At 37.6% G+C, this 14,430-nt stretch overlaps 3 protein-coding genes and 1 long non-coding RNA gene across 4 annotated transcripts; 2 read left to right on the top strand and 2 right to left on the bottom strand.

The window, feature by feature from the left end:
* On the top strand, positions 7 to 2,692 carry LOC18778938 (mitochondrial arginine transporter BAC1). The gene is made up of 8 exons (XM_007211629.2): positions 7 to 394; positions 870 to 959; positions 1,105 to 1,206; positions 1,359 to 1,463; positions 1,538 to 1,636; positions 1,744 to 1,932; positions 2,038 to 2,136; positions 2,242 to 2,692. The coding sequence occupies exons 1-8, from the start codon at positions 302 to 304 to the stop codon at positions 2,374 to 2,376; spliced, it is 912 nt and encodes a 303-aa protein (XP_007211691.1). The 5' UTR covers positions 7 to 301; the 3' UTR covers positions 2,377 to 2,692.
* On the bottom strand, positions 3,160 to 5,044 carry LOC18778248 (squamosa promoter-binding-like protein 3). The gene is made up of 2 exons (XM_007212115.2): positions 4,451 to 5,044; positions 3,160 to 3,587 (listed from the first exon to the last, which is right to left on the bottom strand). Exons 1-2 carry the CDS (start codon positions 4,828 to 4,830, stop codon positions 3,479 to 3,481), a joined length of 489 nt encoding a protein of 162 aa, XP_007212177.1. The 5' UTR covers positions 4,831 to 5,044; the 3' UTR covers positions 3,160 to 3,478.
* Positions 9,259 to 12,078, bottom strand: LOC109948566. Its single transcript, XR_002271215.1, has 2 exons — positions 11,962 to 12,078; positions 9,259 to 10,743 (listed from the first exon to the last, which is right to left on the bottom strand). It is a non-coding gene; the product is annotated as an uncharacterized LOC109948566 (long non-coding RNA).
* Positions 10,737 to 14,169, top strand: LOC18779396 (dof zinc finger protein DOF1.4). Its single transcript, XM_007211384.2, has 2 exons — positions 10,737 to 11,955; positions 12,147 to 14,169. Exons 1-2 carry the CDS (start codon positions 11,890 to 11,892, stop codon positions 13,209 to 13,211), a joined length of 1,131 nt encoding a protein of 376 aa, XP_007211446.1. The 5' UTR covers positions 10,737 to 11,889; the 3' UTR covers positions 13,212 to 14,169.

The following is a 14,430-nucleotide window of genomic DNA, read 5'->3' as shown; positions in this document are numbered from 1 at the left end:
GGGCCTCGGTGACTCACATCGCACTTACCAAGCTAAAAGACATAAGGAGGGGGATGGTAAATCGGATTGGAGACCCTACCTAAATACAAATGCAGGCCGCAAGAACCCAATAAGAATTTGTATGGGGCGGTCCTGACCTGAAGACTCGCTTTTCGCCGCCTCTCTGCTCTGGTCTAACCGTCTTAGATGTTTCACTAAAATCTCAGAGAGAATGAGGGAGACGAAGTACGTATAAAGACACCATGATAAAAGCCCAGAAATAACAAAACGAGAGAGAGAAAAGAGAGAGAGGGAGAGGCAGATGGCGGATAGTTCCGGTTACAAGGAGTACGTGGCAGGCTTGCTCGCCGGCGTTGCCACTGTCGCCATTGGCCATCCCTTTGACACCATCAAGGTAAATTCATATTAATTTCAATTTGTTGAACTTTCAGTGGTTTAAAGATTGTGAAGTTTATTTTCATGGGTATGTTTTAAAAACCTCTTTTTTTAAGTGTAATTGATAGGACTTGGAAGTAGAATGTATGAACTAACGCCGAAGTTTAGTTTTTGGCATCTGGGTAGTTTAAATTTTGGCTGAACAACATTGGATTAGTTTGATTTTACAAAGTTAGTAATGTTACAGAAAGCAAGCTTAATTTTCCTTACTTAGATATGCATTAGCTTAACGTTTTGTCACTTTTCCCACTACCAGGCTGTAATCTTTCAATCACTTCCTGTATCGTTGTCACATTATAGTTGATGATTTCAGGATGCTGTTTGCCTTGGAGATATTTCTATGAACTGAGAATGGGCGGACCATTTTTCTTGTGTGTAAATTGTGCTTTTCTCCGAATGTGAATTTCTTATGTATGTAATACTTGTTTAATTAGGTGAAGATGCAAAAACACAACACTGTAGCACATGGGATTACGTACAGGAATAGTTTTCATTGTACTGCGAGGATACTAAAGACTGAAGGGGTATGATCCTGCACTTTCTCTAGCTAGATATCTCTTGCATTACAATCTAGCACCTTTTTTCTTTTGAAAAAGGAACGATGTTATAGAAATTGAATTTTCTCATCATCTTTTCCAGGAAACCTGACTGATATTGGGTCCTTGGCAGATTAAAGGACTTTACAGAGGTGCAACATCATCTTTTGTGGGGATGGCTTTCGAGAGTTCACTTCTTTTTGGCATGTATTCGCAAATGAAACAGTCACTGCAGGTTTGAATGAAAATGAAATGTAAACTTTGCTGCTTTTATTTGGCAATGATCTATATAATCGCTTCTGTTTGATGCATATTTCTGTAGAGAAATTGTTTATCTGTTATATGGTTGTAATGTAACATTCTTCTTAACCATAATGACACTTCTAGGGAAGCGCACAAGGTGCAGGGCCACAGCTCCAAGTCATAATTCCATCTGCAGCTTATAGTGGAGCAATCATCAGTTTTATATTATGCCCGTCAGAGCTGGTGAAGGTAAGAGGAGCTCAAGGGGTTTTAGATTGTGCAGTTTTTTCTCATGGTATGCTTATTACACTGAGCTTTTCCAGTGTAGGATGCAAGTTCAAGGCACAGACTCTTTGGTCCCAATGTCCAGAAGATACGACAGTTCTCTTGATTGTGCACTTAAAACTGTAAAAAATGATGGGGTGAGAAAATACTGTTCTTTCATGACTGAAAAAAGGAAGAAAATACCGTGCCTTCTGGCAAACATATAATTTGTGATGATCTTTTTAGCTGATGGAAAGATTTTCAGGTTAGAGGAATTTTTCGAGGAGGTTTTACAACATTGTTAAGAGAATCTATTGGAAATGCAGTCTTCTTTAGCATTTACGAGCATGTCCGCTATCACATGCATTTACATCTGAAATCTGCTTCACCTGACCACAGAAACTTGATTGACGTGGGAGTTGGGATTGCTAGTGGTGGCCTTGGTGGTATAGCGGTATGCATCTCCACTATTTGGCCTTCTCTAATATGCATGTTCACATTACTCTTACACTAGACACTAGACTTCTAAATTGTGATTTTCTTCTTAACGTTCTTCCAGTTTTGGTCTGCTGTTCTACCCTTGGATGTGGCAAAAACCATAATTCAGACTGCTCCAGATAATAGTTCTTCAAGAAACCCATTTCAAGTCTTGAGCTCGGTAAGAACGCCTTTCCCTCTCTCTCTTCTGCCCTCCCCAAATCCAGTATTTAAAAGAGACTGAATGGGCCGTTTTTATTCTCTCTCTCTCTCTCTCTCTCTGTAGATTTACAGAAGGGCTGGATTGAAAGGATGCTATGTTGGCTTGGGTCCTACTATTGTTCGGGCTTTTCCTGCTAATGCAACGGCAATTGTCGCCTGGGAGGTAGCCGTAAAGCTATTAGGCATCAAACGTGACTAAGGATACCAAATGCTTCTAACCTATTTGTCAACTCCTCTTAAATCCAGCCAAATAAAATTGTTCACTTGGGCGAACTCTAGGGATGATACGATATTTTTCCACAAGAAAATATTAGAGATTAGAGAGTGTTTTGTTAGAGCCTTTTTTTGTTTTGCTCTTATGTTTAGTTTAGTTTAGTTGCGCTTGGTTATAAGCGCCATATGAAGAGTGCCCAATTTTACTGATGGTGGAAAATTACTGCCGGATTTCAAATTATTTGTACTTTCTTTCAACTAACAATAAATGAAATAGAAGAGGGTCTGAACTTGGCTCGCTAGGTATGGTTTTTTGTATTAATTTTTCATTTAAATGAAAGAAGAAAGACAGTGGGTCTGAACTTGGCTCACTCGATATGGTAAATTTGATCAGCTTTAAAAAATTTCTCCACACAGCGAGGTAAAAATGTTTGTTCCAAGTCCATGTCTACTTAGCCTCCGACCAAACATTGTATTAAGGGTAAGGAGCCCCTAAAATGACAAGAACATTCTATTTCACTCTTAACATTCAGGAAAACAGGTGGTGTTGCTAAATTCACATGTTATAAAATGGATGGATGAACATGAGCGGTGGTTTATCATTTATAGTCATTTCACTTTACGAACTTATATCCAAACCCAGCGCAATCCACACAAATTTTTTTTTGGCTGGAGTGATGAACTGATTCATGATAAACATATTTGAGTACGTACATGGAGAGAGAGAGAGAGAGAGAGAGAGAGAGAGAGAGAGAGAGAGAGCATTTCATGAAAAGTAAACTAATGCATGAACAAGAATCACAGCCATACCCACACATATGAAACACAAGAGGATGGAAGTTGTACTAGCTAGCTTAGCTATATATGCATAATTGTTGGATTTCAGATGCAAATTTTGAAGTACATAAAATTAAGAAAGAGAATTCAATGGTGGATAATCAAGGTTGAGGATTGACAGAAGAGAGAGAGCACGCTAGGCTAGAGGTACGTAGAAAAGAGGCATTTTATATGAGAAAGATATATAGCAATCCTCGCTTTTTAATAACCATGCCTGCAGTTTAATAATCTTATTTGCTCTGGGGTTTTGTTCACTCTCCATGATATTCAGAGGAGGTTTTCCGACGCCGCTCATTGTGTCCAGCTAAACGCCTCCGACAACTCCTTTTATTATCATCAAACTCTGATAGGCTATGGAACCTGTAAACGCACCATTAATGCAGTGGATTTATGAGTCACAATATATGGTAATTAAGCCACTTCTTTTTCTTCTTCTTCTTCTTCTTTCTCTCTTTTTCTTTTTTGGGGTAAATGGTTTTCTCCCCTTCATCTTGTTTTTCTCTTTTTCTTTAGCTATTTTCTCTGCACTGCATATATACTAAACTACATGATTCTGTATATAAGTAATTATGCAGTTAGATGGGCCCTTTATATGATATGATCTATATAATGATGAAGTATAAGAATGGTACAAAAAAGATAACCTACATTGATAGAAACTAAGGCAAGAAATCAAAACACAAAAAACAAAAGAAAGTAAGGCAGAAAGGGAGAGAGAAAAGAAAAAAGGCTTAGAGCTAGTGAGACATGACATGAAATTGTAAGGATGGGGTTCATGGTGTGCCCCCTTCCCAACGCCATTCAACAAGTTTTCATACTAATTGCGTGATTTATTATAGCTCACATCAACTATATATCCTTTTGGAAAAACCCAACTATCACACCTTTTGTTTTGAAAAGACTTTAGGGTAAGTTATAGAAGGACGTACGAAAAATGAATTATCAAGATGAGTGAAAAAATTACCAAACATTTTACCCATCAAAAAAGAGATTAATCTATTTTGCTTGATGAGTCATGCACCAATTAATGCAATAACAAAAACAAGATGAAACTTGCAAAAATGATTTGATGGGGTTTCTAAATGTTCAATTAAAATGCAATTTCACTTAAGCACTAGATATCTTTTGTTCTATGAGCATGAAGCAAGAAGTTAGCTCCACAAGAAAAGATATGTGGTAAGAAATTAATGAGTGTAAAGTTTAGGGTTTGTTAATTGACTGACCTGCTACATTGCTGGCAGAAGCGCTGTTGAACTCCACCCACACGCACCGCCGGAGCCTTGGCATGAACACCGCAGACCTTATGGCGGCGATAGTATTGCTTTGCATCACTCAAGTCAGCATTGCAATCATCTGCTTGACAAGATGGCCTTGCCATAGACCCTCCTGCACCAGATCCTCTCTTGTTAGGAGTTGAAGTTGCACTATTCACCGTCAACACTCTTTTCCTCCTGTCATCCTCACCGTACACTAGTGATGATCTGTTAGTATCTTCATCATCCTCCTCTTCCTCCTGCTCTTCTTCTTCATCCTCCTCCTCCTCCTCCTCTTCCTCCATCTTGTAGTTCAAGCTCCTCTTCCCATGAGCTCTGTTTGATTCCATTTTGGAGAAAATTAGGAGAGAAGGCAAGAAATAATGAGAGAGAAAGAGAGATGGAAGAGTCAAAGAAGAAGAAGACTAAGACTAAAACATTGATATAGGAAAGGGTTTTGGAAAAGAAAGAGATTTATGTGTGAGGACCACAAGTTCCAAATGTTCTCTTGTCACCACAAGGATAACAGTGAATGGTAGCTAGAAGCCTACAAAAGCCAAAGCTAAGCTCATTTCCTCCAACAAAACCACATCATCATGTACATGATGTGTACAGCTACAACAACACAACAACAGGCACCAACTCTTTTACTATAACTTTAATTCACATAGACATATTCACATGGTGGCTATTGCACTATCTAATTCGTTTTTAGGATAGGTTTTCTGTCTAATCCAATCATGGAGCAAAGGGAATTAACACTTGTCCAATATTGGTTGAACAACCCAATATTGTTGTACAAATGGGATTTGATTTACAGGGAGATTCAATAAGTATTTAAGTTAAGGATTTTTTTACATATTTCTAATCTCAGTTGTCGGATTACATTCATTAAATGTGTTGATAGATATAATATTTAACATACATACATGCAATCCAACAATCGAGATTAGAAATATGTAACTAATATCCTTAACCTAAAATACTTATTGGAGAATTTTCCTTGATTTACATATCTGTCATTTTGCTAGAAACCTGAAACCGAATAAGCTAGTCAGTCAGTGAATCATATAAATATATGGGGTTAGGTTTAAGTATATAGATTATATGTATATATATATATATGTATATTTTCAAGGCAAGAAAGAAATGCAATTGAGGCTTTGTCCTTATAATAGTTGACAGTCCTTTTCTTGAGAGCGCGACTATTCCTTCATCCACAATGTATTATTGGAAAGTGAAAGGTGAAAAGAAAACCCTACCTATATGGTCCAATGATGTAAGGAGAGAGCCCTATCATGCTTTGACACATATGGTACTATTATCTATTATTTCATGTCCTTGAATCTCATATTTGTTGGCCCTTCTTTCCTTTCCTTTGTTTTTACACTAACATTATGGTGTTAGCCAACTGGTTTGCAGCAAACAAAGTGGCCAATTTCGTTTACCAATTTATGTCAATTGTTGCTAGCAAGCAGCTTGGACCACACTTTCATACGTTGCAATTTATAAATATTGGTCCCCATTTGTACAACCCAAGACAAGAGCTACCTCTAGCATGTTTTTTTCTGCAACATGGAAAGCATGCATGGTTTAATTACCAATTAATGAACTATTATCCCCAGTTTTAATTACTAATTAGTATCAAAGTTCAATGTATATATAAACAGAGTTTGGAATTTGAAAACTCTGAAGTGGGATGTGAAATAAAAGTCAGTGAAGTTATCGAGTGGGGAAAAAGTTGTTGCCATAAGGTAGACGTAAATAATTTAGTAGAATCTAGTGGAGGAGCCTTTTGAAGAAAGGACAGCATGCATCATGGTTCCACGCATCTCATCAGGAGGCCACAACTTTCTATCTGGGGAAAAAAAATTATATGTTCCGAGACGGGACATGTGAAAATATTCTATACCAAAATTACTCCTATTTAAGACGGTAATAAATTGGTTCTATACAAATAAGCCAAGCTGAGTTCGAGCTTGAAAAAATCATTTGAGCCAAACTTAAGAACTTTGGCATTCGATCTGGCTCGGCTCATCCTGGAATTTGATTTTGGTTTTGGTCTCATTCATGTATATATTAGCACTCCTGCACTAGAAGAAACTTGAAGCCCTAATATTGACCAACTAATCCACTAGATACATGACCAAAGCCTTGCAACAATACTAGCAAAAATCATTTTCACGTATATATTATTTTGCATGTATTTGTGTGTGTGCGCCATGAAATCTCTGTGATCATTTATATGCCTTGAATTTTTCCAATTCTGGACTCCTTATGCCTTTCCTCTCACATGAACGGAACAAAAGAATATAAGAGTTTTACATTATAATCTGTAATCTAATATCTGAAAAACTAAAAATTAGATTGATAATCATGACTAGTTGATTTCAGTATCCATTCATTCTCTCTCCTATATATTCTCACCCTACCGACTCACGACTTCCCTCAATCTAAATAAATAAACGTGCGAGAGATTTTTAAGCATTGTTCCAAGTTTTGGGTCTGTGCATCTAGCTTTTAGCTAGGCTGGGTTTTATTTAACTTGGACCGTGGCTGCGGCGTTCTTTGGAGACCAGGGCCTTCACTTATTTCAGGCCCATAGTCATTTGTAATGGCTCGATGGGCTAATTGTTTTGTTTTATGCGTTGGGCCATGCTCACTCTTCTTACCAAAATAAGCCTTATTTGAGGAGAAAAGAAGAAGCAATAAACGAGAACTGGATCCTTATCTTTAGGGTCTTATAGGAGAGAGAGACTTTCATGTAACGGGAATAGTATTTTTGGCTATTTTCAGCCAATAACGACGTGTGGAATGACTTTTTTACGTGTCATTGCATTATTGATTGAAAATAACAAAACAATGTAATTCCCGTTATAATGAAGTTTTTCTGCTCGTAGGGACACACCTATTGATTGCTTCTACTTAGGGATGGGGGGGGACCACCAATATGGACTACAACGGTAGAGTCATAACAACTAATTGGCTTGATTTTTGGCTTTTCTTAGAGTGATTGGAGTTTTAAGTAAACATAATATTATTACACCTCACCGTATACGACTAAATCAAGGTCCAAAACTTTGCATATCATGAAGATTGAAGATTGAAGATTGAAGATTGAAGAGAGGGTTAATCAGTAGATCGACTAAATCTAGGTCTAGGTTTGGCCCCTCTCTCTAATCATAATTACTTTCAAAGCCATGCAGCACAGCACATATCCACTAATTACATTACACCACATATTAATTAAATATCATCAATGCCCATCAATTGAGGAAAAAAAATTTAGGGATGGGTGGGGTGAAACATTTTGAAGTACTTATCAAAATCATGTCACTAATTATTTCCCCATTTTAGATCAAAGTCAATCCACAATAATAATGAAATTAAAGTATAAGCTAAATAGCCGAACAAACACATGTGTAATCATATATCGGGCCAAACCCAATATGGGTTTATTAATTCTCAAAACCAGCACTAAAAGTAGGTTGAATTGTAGTCACTAAAAGTTAGTGGGGTATAGCTTAGTTGGTTGAGATATTCCACCTCCACTCACGTGGACAGAGGTTCGAAACTCCTAACACCCAATAAATTCAGATCAATTCAACTTGTTGTTGCGTTTGGTCACTGAGGAAGTTGTATCATATTCAGCACCTTAGTCGCTTTGTACTTGTTTTTGTTTATCTTATTAATAAAATATTATCGCTCTACTTTTATCAAAATAAAAATATATATAAAAAATATTCATAGGCGCTAAAAATAAATGTTTTGTCGTTCAAGTTCCTTAACAAGCACTATTGATAATGGACATAAGAGTTTAAGCAACAACGTAATCAAATCAGTGTAAGATTACCAAACCATATTATAATTATGAAGGAATGATAATTTATGTGCATGCTCGAATAAAAATATATAGGATGAGAAACATGACCTGTTGACAGCTTGTTATAGAATGAGTGATTCACCCTTCTCACTACCATTATATATGCTAGCTCTTAATTAGTATTTTTTTTCATTCCGACAATTATACTATAAATTATCATTGTCTCAACTAATTTATATTTTCAGAAAGTGGAAGCAACCTCCATCAACATCGCTTTCTCCCCCTAATCCCATGTCCATTTACACGGATTTGAGGCTACCAACGTGCAACATGTGGAATTTTAGTATCTCTTTTTATATAATAAATTAGTATCAACGGGATTTTGTTCAGTAAAAAAGGGCTTTGATTTGCATATTAGAGGTCTCATATTCGAACCCCGACGACAATAGCATCATAGTTGTGTGTATTTGTGTGAAATTCTCCATCCCCTTTACTTTAGACTATCGCTTGTACTAAAAATAAATAAAATAAAAAAATAAATGTTTTAAGGGCACACCCAATTAGACAATTGTCCTTATTAATCCCCAACATTCTCAAGGTCCCACAGGACGGGCGGCATGAAACTTCCATACTCAATTAAGTCCTTCCTCAGCTGTATTAAATTATAACATAAGCTTGGTATTAGATTCTCTAATGATATGGTTCAATTAATCAGAATTTTATGCTACGGCAGCCGCTTGCTTGTGGGGTTATGGCCCATTTAGAACCGCATAACATTATTGACATACCAAAATTCCAAATCAACAGGATGGGTAAAATCAAGCTGAATGAATGAGTGAGATGCTTAACGTCTTAATGGGAATAATTATATCCCATAATCACCAACTTTATGTGTACAAATATAGAACCACATGCTGCTGCATGAGCATTATTTATTTAATTTGGGCACCGATCCTTTTTTTTTTTTTTAATCACTAATTTAATTACTGGAATATTGGAATTGCGATTGTGATTCGGTCAGCCAAAGAATATGCCGACTTTGTTATAACTTTGCCTGCCTCTTCGTTTCCTCACATTTTCATTACAGCAGGTACATGCATGCATGATGGATAAGTCACCAAATGGAATACGTCGTTCTAGAAAGCCTCCATTCGCATTCTTCCTCCTGCCAGTGCCACACATCATAAGATTCCATCTATGGTATGGGGATAAATTTTTATATGTTCGGGGTACACTAAGTGCTCATGTATATAAATGGCTTGACCAAAGGGAAAAGAAAATGGAAGGGGAGTGAGATGTTTGTCTGGACATGGTCATGGACTCATGGTGCATGGCAAATTGGCAATGGTGATGGGTACAGTTGGGTTGGCTTGGATCAGAGATGGTCCCCGTAATCCCCAATCTCTTTCTCTTCTAATGCTTTCTCTCCTCACTACATTATTAGAAATTTATGAAAATTGAAATTAGAGGAGGGAGGGAGGGAGGCTTTCCTTTTCTTGACTTTTTAACGTGCGCGTTGGGTTTCTTTCATGTTTTTCCAAATTGGAATCTCTTGTGTTGTCCGATGGTGGTGGTGGTGGTGGTGGTCACTGCCTCATCACTGCTCAGTGACAATGCCTGTGTAGGCCCCACCCTCACCCTCCACGTCTCTCCCCCTACTTTGACTACTCAAATCAAACCCACTCTCCTCTTTCCTTCCAGTCATATATATATATATATATATATATATATCTATACAATTGACCTATATGAGTGGCCCTCCAATTGTCCATGAGGTCCAGCTACCACCACCACCCTCATCATCATCATCATAATTCAAACTATTAACAAACACTACCAAATTAATTAAGATAATGTTCAGTTTTGGATAACCATTGGGTGGGCTGAGTGGGTTCAAATTTGGCTAATTAGTTTAAGTTGCACATTCCCTTTAGAAACCTACATAATATAGGGTGTTAATAAATAAATAAAACTCAAGTTGTAGGATCTATCTAAATCACCCTAACATGCTATACCTATGTATATATTGGTTTCCCAGATTACTTTAATTCTGCTGCTCAGTAGTCAATAGTCTTACACCTGCTGCTGATAGAATTAATAATATCTGATCTCAATCTAGTAAAGACCAACATGCATGATAGATAGTAATATTTTTTAATGATCAAATTAAAGGTTTAACAGTGTAACAGGCAGAGAGAGAGATAGAGAGAGAGGGAAGAATAATGATGGGTTGTAGGGAAGGAGGAGAAGATCCCTCGGGACACTACAAAATCCGTTTGTTCCCCGAACGTCTATGCTTTTGTGTGTTACTTTTTTTTATTTTCCATTTCTCTCTTTTTCTCTTTACCAGCTCATGAGCTGCCCACCACATGCTTCTGCTTCTGCTTCTGCTTCTGCCTCCACTATGCTTTGGTTTTCCACACTCTCTCTCTCTCTCTCTCTTTGTGACACCATTAACGGTTTTTTTTTTCGTTTTTTTGGGTCTTTGTAATATATTGCCAAACTGGGAAGGAGGGTGGTAGAGAGAGGAACAAGAAGTGCAAGGTACGGCAAGAGCCCTCGAGAATAAAGCGTGGTGGTCTTTCTTTGTTGTGTGCTTTGAGTAGTCTGGGATATAGACAGCCACATGGTGCCCTCTTGTCTCTTTCTCTTTGGAATTTTCACCCTTCCCTATTTCAAATGAATATTTCCCTCCTTCATACAAACATATATCTTGTACTTTTGTATTGATTATATATGCAAATACCTAATTGCAAAAACATGCGTCTTACAAAATCATTAACATATTTACAAGCTCGTTTTCATGTTGTTGAGAAATCATTTTCCACAATATGGTGTCCCGTCAAATTAATAATTACATGATTCAATTTGGATGATTAGATATTGTTGTGGAAATGGGGATATGTAACATGTTGATACATGGGAGCTGAGGGCCAGCCATATGTACTATATATATATATATATATATATATTAATTAGGTGCCATAGCCACACAACAATCAACATGGTGGTGGTGACCCCATAATTAAATAAGTAAAGTAAAAGAAAACAAAAAAAAGGAAGTGGGATTTGCTGTGAAGACTGCATCGAATATTGGGCTCTAGGGATTCCCTCTATACTTATCTAATTTACTTGCTGCTACTATCTCTATGCAAAATTAAGGAATGTATGTTATGTTGTTAATCATATAGGAATGTGTAGTCGTAGCTACTCTCTCTCTCTTTCTTGAACCTCCCAAAAGATTCATCTCTAATGCTACATTATCTCCCTGTCCGCTTCTCGGATTTCGGATGCCCTCAATATTCTTCCCCATTAAAATAATCGGTCTTCTCAAAATCGATTTTAGACCTCCACAACCCCATCACGTGAAAATTAGATTCAAAGTAATTAACTAGTTAATTAATTTCTTCTCTCATGTAATCACACGACTTGGTCATTCTCTCTCTCTCTCTCTCTCTCTCTCTCTCTCTCTCTCTCTCTCTCTCTCATAGTCATAATATTTCAACCCCATCAAGAAAGACTCACGTCGCCACCTGCTCTTTGTCTGCTTACTCTTTGTTTCAACGATTCCTTCTCAAACAGAAACATGTTGAGCAACTGTGATCATGAGAAGATGGTACTCATCTCTTCAACTACTAACGAATGGCCACAGGTTCACCTCTCTCTCTCTCTCTCTCTCTCTCTCTCTCTCTCTCTCTCTCTCAATTATTAGACAAAACATGACACAACTTTTGTTGCTTAGCTCTTGGAAGAGAATATTTCTCCTGTGTTGTTCTTTTTACCCTAACACCACCGCCTAAACCCTCTTTCTTTCCTTTTTCCTTTCACAAAAAAATTCTGTAGATGCAGCAGCAAGATAATATTCAAATCGATGATCACCATCAAAAGGGCTTGAACAATAACATGTCTTCATCAACATCATCACCAGCTACTCGGATAATGGAGAAACCAGGCCAAGAGCAGCTCCAACTACAGCAACAAGCCCTCAAGTGTCCACGCTGCGATTCATCAAACACCAAGTTCTGCTACTATAACAACTACAGCTTGTCTCAGCCAAGGCACTTCTGCAAGGCCTGCAAGCGCTACTGGACCAGAGGGGGAACTCTCAGGAACGTTCCGGTCGGCGGTGGGTGTAGAAAGAACAAGCGTGTGAAGAGGCCTGGCTCATCATCGTCGTCAGCCATGGATGGAGCTTCTTCTTCTTCTTCTTCAATTCCAAGCAACACTGCTAACAATAATAATAGTAATTCAAACCCTCCTTCACAACCATCCCAGATAGATCAGATCAACCCAATGTTTTATGGGTTGCCTAGTAACCCTTTTATGGACAGTCCAAGTTCCGCTTCTGGGTTTGATCTTCATCAGTTGAATCATCATCATGCTCAGCTGGGGTTAGGGTTTTCATCAGCAGGTACTTTCATGTCTGGTGATAATTATCGAAACAGGTTTAATCCCACATCGAATTCATCACTTCCTTCTTCCAATTATAGCTCCATTTTTAGTACTTCTCCATCTACTACCACCACCACTCCAACTATGGCTTCTGTGCTTGCTTCTAAGTTCCTCAATGGGGGTAGTTTCAAAGATATTCAAGCTAGAGGGCCTAATCATAACCAGTATTTCCAGTCCTTACTACCCTTTGAAGACCTTCATATAGCAGCCGGCAATACCGGTGAGGCTGGTGGTGCCGCGAAAGATGTGAAAGTTGAAGATCAGGCTGGTCAGAACAGGTTGGAGTGGAATAATAATAGCAACAACAATAATGTGAATGGTAATATGAATTGCCAGAATCAGATGACAGAGCAAATGGGGCTCTCGGATCCCAGTCTCTACTGGAGCTCAACGACTCTTGGTGCTAATTGGCATGATCCATCAAATCTTGGGTCCTCAGTCTCTTCTCTGATCTAGCAGAAGCCAAATTCATCAACATCATCATTTTTCAATTTCATCATTATCTCAAGTGATTTTGGTTCTTTCTTAGCTTTAGGTTTTCTTAGTTGGTTGGTAATTGGTTTTTGTTACTGGGTGTGGGTTTCAAAAAAGTTGAAGAAAAAGAAACAAAAAAAGAAGTCAAGGGTATAGCTTCATAATATTATTGAAGCGAGGACGGCAGGAGCTGGGATCGGAGTGTTCATGTCAGCAGCAATTAGAGAATTAATCAGCCTCTTGATCAGTTTTATTAATCAAGGTTGAGAGCCCCCCCCACCAAAATTGCGCTGAGAGGAACCTCGGATCTTCTTCGTCTCACTGCCTCGAATATCAACTATATATAATCAAGATCATGACTAGAGAGCTTCTTCTAGTGCAGTAAGTTGGTGTGTTTGTTTTGTATATGTATATATAATATGCATGACACTGTTTCCTAATTCTCGTATGTATTTGTTATTAGCTAGGTTGGGGTGGTGGGTTTACTTGTGTTAATGTCAATGGTGATGATCTATATGATCAGGAAGGAGAGGAAGGAACTAATAATTTATTTTTAATTCCTTACTTTGTTCTTGGGAATGGGATGGGTGTGTTTAGAGGGAGGGGGGAAATGGGGTTAATTGGGTATAATGGTATACAAGAGAAGAGATGGGAGACAATTGTTATTGCAATGTGGGTACGTAATTAATTTATATATATCTATATATATATATATATATGTCTTTTCTTCGACTTGATTAGTTTCTGCTATTTTCATTGTAGTTGATGTTACTGGTTTTGAATTTTTGATTATGAGAAAGAATAAATGCTGATATTTTCAAACCAAAACAATTATAGATCTGTCAATAGTACTGTACTATTGCATGATATGTATGTATATAAATTGTAGCTCACATTTTTATAGGCTAGCATGAGATTAATGTGAACCTCAAGAAAAGTATATTGGATTTCATTCATGGGAATTATTCTATGGAGACAAATATATATATTGATTTTGAAGGTACGTTCCTTGGACTATAGTATGCTGGCTCTAGTGGAACTCTTTATTCTCCCCGTATATATACTACTATAGCTAGTAGACGCATATGGATCATGGAGTGGTGGAGATTCTTTATGCACGTACATCATGAACATTTCACATGGCAATAACTAAGATAAGGTGAATAAATGTATATTGAATTCGACGCTGGCTCATTCTATT

This window comes from Prunus persica, chromosome G4 (genome assembly GCF_000346465.2).
Source record: "Prunus persica cultivar Lovell chromosome G4, Prunus_persica_NCBIv2, whole genome shotgun sequence".
Taxonomy (NCBI): Eukaryota; Viridiplantae; Streptophyta; class Magnoliopsida; order Rosales; family Rosaceae; genus Prunus; species Prunus persica.
Note: the sequence above shows the minus strand (reverse complement) of the source record. Positions and strands in the feature narration are given on the sequence as shown.

Coding starts and splice junctions, on each gene's coding strand:
- LOC18778938 (XM_007211629.2), top strand. CDS start 302: ATGGCGGATAGTTCCGGTTACAAGGAGTACGTGGCAGGCTTGCTCGCC. Junction 1,464..1,537: donor GCCCGTCAGAGCTGGTGAAG/GTAAGAGGAGCT, acceptor GAGCTTTTCCAG/TGTAGGATGCAAGTTCAAGG. Junction 2,137..2,241: donor CATTTCAAGTCTTGAGCTCG/GTAAGAACGCCT, acceptor CTCTCTCTGTAG/ATTTACAGAAGGGCTGGATT.
- LOC18778248 (XM_007212115.2), bottom strand. CDS start 4,830: ATGGAATCAAACAGAGCTCATGGGAAGAGGAGCTTGAACTACAAGATG. Junction 3,588..4,450: donor TTCTGCCAGCAATGTAGCAG/GTCAGTCAATTA, acceptor GTGCGTTTACAG/GTTCCATAGCCTATCAGAGT.
- LOC18779396 (XM_007211384.2), top strand. CDS start 11,890: ATGTTGAGCAACTGTGATCATGAGAAGATGGTACTCATCTCTTCAACT. Junction 11,956..12,146: donor CTACTAACGAATGGCCACAG/GTTCACCTCTCT, acceptor AAAATTCTGTAG/ATGCAGCAGCAAGATAATAT.